The sequence below is a fragment of the Hippocampus comes genome, unplaced genomic scaffold (genome assembly GCF_001891065.2).
Source record: "Hippocampus comes isolate QL1 unplaced genomic scaffold, H_comes_QL1_v1.1 scaffold22, whole genome shotgun sequence".
NCBI classification, from domain to species: Eukaryota; Metazoa; Chordata; class Actinopteri; order Syngnathiformes; family Syngnathidae; genus Hippocampus; species Hippocampus comes.
The window spans coordinates 8,135,943-8,141,721 of NW_017806175.1; the positions used below are offsets into that span (position 1 = coordinate 8,135,943).

The following is a 5,779-nucleotide window of genomic DNA, read 5'->3' on the forward strand; positions in this document are numbered from 1 at the left end:
CTTGGGTTTGAAAAGTCTCCCCCCCCCCCCCCACAGAAATAACTCTTTACTCGCACTTGGGTGCTTCTAACGTATCACAAAATGCATCGAGCAACATCTAAAATGAAATGAAGGAAGTCATTGTTTATTTCCCTCACCAGCTGCGTTGGACGTGAGGAAGCAAAAAGATCTGAGCGGTTTCTACAGACATCTTCTCAACCAGACAGTCGGAGAGGAAGCCATCCCGGAACGCTTGGCCAACAAGTACGTCTGTCTGTGTCTTCAGCAACACACCGTAGCTTTTAGATATATACACACACACACACACACACACTCTTTTACATTCTTTTGTGCGGGCTCTTGTGCAGAAGTGAGAAGTCAGACGACGGGAAGCTTCCAGACACAACCCAAGAGAGAGACATCACCCCAAGTCCCGGAAGCGACGGAGAGGAAGCTCGCGAGAAGCAGCCTGGTTTCAGCAAGACGCCCTCCTCTTCGCATTCCAAACGCCATTACAGACGCAGGTCAGCATCGTCGGGAAGCGACGGCGAGCGGGACGCGCGCGGGAAGCGAGAGCCGGAGGACGAGCGGAGGGACCGAGACGGCCAGAGTCAAAGAAGCAGACGCCGAGACGGACCGAGGGAAAAAGACGGCGAGGGGAAGTCGCGCAAAGACTCGGTGGGAGAGGAAGAGAAGCCGAGGAAGGAGGAAGGCCAAACGCAGGAGACCAAAGTCGGCAAGTTTGCCAAACGTTCCGACGAGCAGACCCTAAGCTCAGCCAGAGATCGATACCTCGCCCGCCAGATGGCGCGCTCGGCCTCCAAGAGCTACATCGAACGCGATGACGACTGACGGGGAGCGCCGCCCCCGTCCGCCAATCGAGCAACAATACGACGACCCGCTGTACGAGTGCGCTGCCCGTGAATCTTGTCAAAATGGCAACTTGTCTACATTGTATCAGGAAGTAAAATCAACATCGACAACATCAATATTGCCTCGTCTGGTATGAATGACCTCATCCACGAGCTGCCATTTTAGGGCATTTTCAACACCCTCGTGCTGCTGTGGCCAACGAATGCATTGATACCAAAGAATTGAAAGAATACCTTTTTCACCAGGGGGGAGGTTATTGCCCCCCCCCCCCATTTCATATTCGGCAGTTGGCTGCAGAAACTGAAGCCGTTCCTCCCCACGGACTCAAAACAGCCGCTCACATTTTGAAAACGGGGGCACGGATGTCATCTGCTGGCGGTTGTTTCCGAGATCATTCAATTCATATTGCACAAACGGAATAATCTGAACGTCTGCACGGACCACCAAGTGCACTGGGACTGCAAACAAACATTTCTGAATTTCCATCCCAATCGCAAAGGGGAAATTTCAAATTGACACTGCAGAAAATTGGCAAAAAAGATGCGCAGAATAAATGCGCGTTTGCATCTCAACGCTTTGTTTTCAACAAAGCAAAAATGTCATTGTCGAGGCTGAAATCCAATTTTAAGTGAAACAAGGTCTCTAAACTACGAATTGATCATACAAATAGTTTAATAGCGTTCATCAATTAACGGTCTTCAATAATTGACGGTGTGCAGAAGCATTTAGGCGGAATCGTTTGGGGCCGAAATGGCAGCAAAAGCAAGTCAACGTGGCAAGCGGAGTAAATCTCCCAGCGTGTAATTGGGGAAGTAAAAAACAAAAACAGGACTTGGTTTCCACACATTTTTATTCCCTCGTACTCAAGCTCGGACAAGGCACGTCGCAGAAAAAGCTTCCAAACCTTGCCTCACCGAAGCCGCCCCGACTCGATCAGCCGCGGCTTCCGTCTCCAGCGCGGCCGTCACCGCTCGCTCTGCCGTCGCCAATCTGCGCCGGAGAAAAGTCGCACTGACTCAAATGGTCAGCAGCCCAACAACACCCTCGGAAGCACATTTCGCTCGCGTTCAGAAGAGCAAGTGTCACCACTGAGCATCTGCCGGTAATTCCAGCCGTTTCACTCGAGATTTCATCACGACGCGCCAACGGTCGCTCAATCACCCGCGACGCTCACCTGACGACGTCTTGCGCTCCTCGGGAGCAAACGGTCGCAAGCGACACCGTTTCCTTTTGCATCCGTCACATGGGCTCGCTCGACATCAAATGTGACTCTCTGCATTTGCGCAGCTGAGGAGGAGATGACTTTTGGTCTTCAGGAACCTGAAGAAAAGCAACTACTGAAAACCGTCCACACAATCACAGCGTCCATCTCAAGTGCGCACGCCATTCCATCGTTCAGAAAACAGGCGAGTCACCACTAAACATCTGCCGGTAATTCCAGCTGTTTCAGTTGCCATTTCATCACAACGAGTTTGAAGCCGTGAAAACATCAAGTTTGAAATACCTTCTGGATCGAAATCCGGTAGCTCCAAAAACAAATGGCTTTGTGGAACGTTTTCCATCCGGACACGTGACCTGCCGGGAGGTCAAAAGAGAAGGGTTTTTTTTTCCCAGGCGACAATACGATGGCCAGCGCGTATAAATTGCCGTCGCCATGGCGATTCAGAATAGTGATTAAGAAACTTCGTCAGTTGTCGCATCGAACGGCACTTCCCATTCACACTTTTCATCACGACCACGTGCGCGTCACTTGACTCGAGAGCAAAAAGGCTCACCTCAACTTTCGCCGCCAGCCTCAAACACGGTTTTGTCGAACGGGGCCACGCGACGCTTCACGAGCCCACCTGAAAACAAACACGTGAAATTAATCTTCGCCATACCTTCGTCGACGCGTGTCCATACCTGGGACGGATTGCGTATTATGAGACGACAGAAGCAAACGCTCACGTTTGCGTCGCTTTCCACCGTCGAGGCCACGCGGTCGCATTGGGTCGCCAAACTCGTCACTTCGGCAAGCGAAGCGCAATACGGTATTGAACTCGCACAACCAACCGCGACGTTGGACTAGCAATAGCATTTCCTTGTCGGTGGAAGTTACTCTTTGCTACTTTCTCCATTTCCTTCTTTCGGAAGTTAATCGCCTTCGCCGGCACGTGCCGAGAGTCGCGCAGCCCAAGTGGAAAAGACCGAAGAGCGCCGAACGCCCTCCTTAAATACCTCGAGTCGCATGCCTATGGCGTCACCGTCGCGTTCCGCCGTCGGGGCAGAAAAAGCCAATTTATTTGAGCGGATTCTCGGAGCATACATACGTTGGCGTTTATGCCTAAAATTGGATGTCGTTTGTGAAAATAAAGCTTGATTACGATTGCAACAATTTTGACAGCACTCCGTTTTCCTCGTCGAGCGTTTGTGATGAAAGCGTTCCCAGGGAAGTCTTTGCCGGGCTGGATTCGATCCACCTGAATTCACGTAATTCCAGATACGCCGAAAGGGTCCAGTCTTTTCAAAGTCGCCTTCCTTCCGCGCGACTTCACTCCGCGTCCGCGGTCGGCGCCCTCATCATCCCGGGGGCCGGGATTCGGCGAGGCCACGCGGCGGCGCGGTTTGTTTGCCAACTGCAACAAATGAATTGATTTGATCGCGAGGCGAGTCTGCTGACTTGATTTTGTGCCGTCGGCTGCTCTGCTTTTGTCTTCTCTGAAAACTTTTTCGCCCTCACATCTCGGAACACTTTCTTTTCATCTTCTTCCTTACCGGCCGGCCGCCAGCTTCAGGTAAACTTTTGTTTTCTGAGCAATTCCGTCATGCTTTCTTGTGATTTCTCTCTTTCGTTGCCGCTCGCCTCCCGAAACGTTCTATACGCCACCATGACTGGAAGCAATCCGGCAATGTTTTGTTTTTTTTTCCTCGAGAGGAAGGCATTTCTCAAAGGTGGGGGTCAGGGGTCAGCTGGTTAGACCGAATCCCGAATGCTCAGTCATTGGCAAACTTTGCAATAAATGTGTCGTTCGGCCACATTTCTGTGCAAAGCGACCTGCTGCGCCCGAGTTTGTAGGTGGATCCGCTGCGGCGTCCGCCATCATGTTGCCTCCTGACAAGAACGACAGGATCATAACACGCCCGCCCAAGGTGACACACGCAGACGGCCACGATGCAACGGCAATACGAGATAACAACGACATAACCTGACAGCAATCGTCTCGCCTTAGTGCTGCAGTCCCAAGGCGGCGCTGCAGACCAAAGAGGTCTTCCATTCTCGGGTGAAGGCCGCGCGTCAGACGCTCAAGGAAGACGCCGTCGGGTGAGCTCAAAAGGTCACGGCGCTCACGCTTTGGACATCCGCCGCAAGACGCGTAGCCTGCGGCCCCCGAGATTCTTTCGTTTGGCACCGAGGAAGACAACAACAAAAACCTCCTGAAATCAACTCGTTGAGAGAACGCAAAGAGCGAGGAGCCTCGTAGAGAAGCGGCGCCGCGCGTTGCAGGTGGGACACGGCGGGCCAGGAGCGCTTCAAGTGCATCGCCTCCACAGGAGCTCAAGGTGAGGGAGGGGCCTCCAAATCCGACCCGCTCCGTTTTTGTGCGCGTGCCGCCCGCAGCCATCATCGCGGTGTTCGACTTGAGCAGAGAAAGCTCCTTAGCGCGTGCCAGGTGAGTGAGCGGCACTCGCGGCCGGCTTTGCCCCACGCGCGAGGCGCACGGAGCCGCCGCATTTGCGCATCGTCGAGGGCGTGCGTGCATACGAACTGCTTTCACGGGGCTCGCGTGAACGCGATGTTGGCTCATCGTCGGTCGTGGTGACGGCCACCTGACCGACCGCGCCGCTGCCTAGTAAGGAAGCAAAGACGAGAAAGGGCTTTTGAGCACGCGAGGTGGCTGTCCGACAGGAGCGGCCAAAACATGTCGACTGTGCGTGCGCAGGCAGTGGCTGGAGGACGCCATGAAGGACGACGACCCCTCCGGGGTTCTTCTCTTCCTGGTGGGCACCAAGAAGGACCTCAGCGTGGGTGAAGACAAAAGCCAAATTCCACTGCGACCGGGTGGCGCCCAGGCTCCTCGCGCCATCTCGTTTTGTCGCCGTCAGTCTCCGGAGCGGCTGGCTCGGGTCCAACGGGAAGCCGCCCGAACGTCGGAGGAGATCCGGGCCGAGTATTGGGCGGTTTCGGCCGAGTCGGGTGCGGCGTATTTCTCGCCCGAGCCGTCGACGCGACGTACCAATAAAGGTCATTGCTTGTCGGCCGCGGGGGACGGCGTGAGAGACCTGTTCCTGCGCGTGGCCGCGCTGAGCTTCGAGGCCGACGTCCTGCGCCGGCCGGAGAAGAGCGCGGCCGGGAACGCCGCCGACGTCGTCGGTGAGTCGCGTCGTTACGCTCGCCCGACGACGAAGCGAGCCAAACGAGCCGCGTACCCTCGGAAGTGACGTGAAGAAATGATCCAAGCGCGGACGTGGATTTGGCCGCGTCAACGGCCGTCCAACTCCGCCTTTTCTCTTTGCTTCATCGAGGACAGCGCGGGCCATCTTACGCACGCAACGGTGAGGCGATGGGCTTATTTATGCGCGTGTCAAAGACGTGCGCGGTGCGGACTTGTAAGATTCCAACAGGGAGGGGGGCGGGGAAAAAAAACCAGTTGTCTTTATTTTTCCACACAAAGGTTCGCTCTCCCGGCGGGCGTGAGCAGGAGCCGTCATTGTCGAGCGCAGATGTTTTCTGGCCGCGACCCCCCGCCCCCTCCCCATCCCGCCCTTGCCACGAGCAAACTAAAAGCGACGCAAAGCGCGGAGCAACTTGCCTGACAGACAGCAGGTCCATTTTGTACACGCAGAGAAGAACGCCGTGCGGCATGCCGGCACGGCCGAATAAGGTGAGTCACGGTAGCGGAAAGGGGCCGCGGGGGCCGCCGCCCCCTCCTGGGCGCAGTACCGGGAC

General features: G+C 55.2%; 2 protein-coding genes across 2 annotated transcripts in view; both read left to right on the forward strand.

The window, feature by feature from the left end:
• Positions 1 to 968, forward strand: part of nsrp1 (nuclear speckle splicing regulatory protein 1) — a 4,906-nt gene extending 3,938 nt beyond the window's left edge. The window contains exons 9-10 of the mRNA XM_019896497.1: positions 114 to 243; positions 348 to 968. Coding sequence (XP_019752056.1) covers positions 114 to 243; positions 348 to 831 — 614 coding nt within the window. The 3' untranslated portion in view covers positions 832 to 968. The remainder of the gene's footprint in view (positions 1 to 113; positions 244 to 347) is intronic.
• Positions 969 to 2,778: 1,810 nt separating this feature from the next.
• LOC109531961 (ras-related protein Rab-34-like) lies at positions 2,779 to 5,271 on the forward strand. The gene is made up of 7 exons (XM_019896498.1): positions 2,779 to 3,626; positions 3,901 to 3,981; positions 4,062 to 4,154; positions 4,314 to 4,392; positions 4,451 to 4,502; positions 4,773 to 4,854; positions 4,936 to 5,271. The coding sequence occupies exons 2-7, from the start codon at positions 3,934 to 3,936 to the stop codon at positions 5,269 to 5,271; spliced, it is 690 nt and encodes a 229-aa protein (XP_019752057.1). The 5' UTR covers positions 2,779 to 3,626; positions 3,901 to 3,933.
• The last annotated feature ends 508 nt before the right edge of the window (positions 5,272 to 5,779 follow it).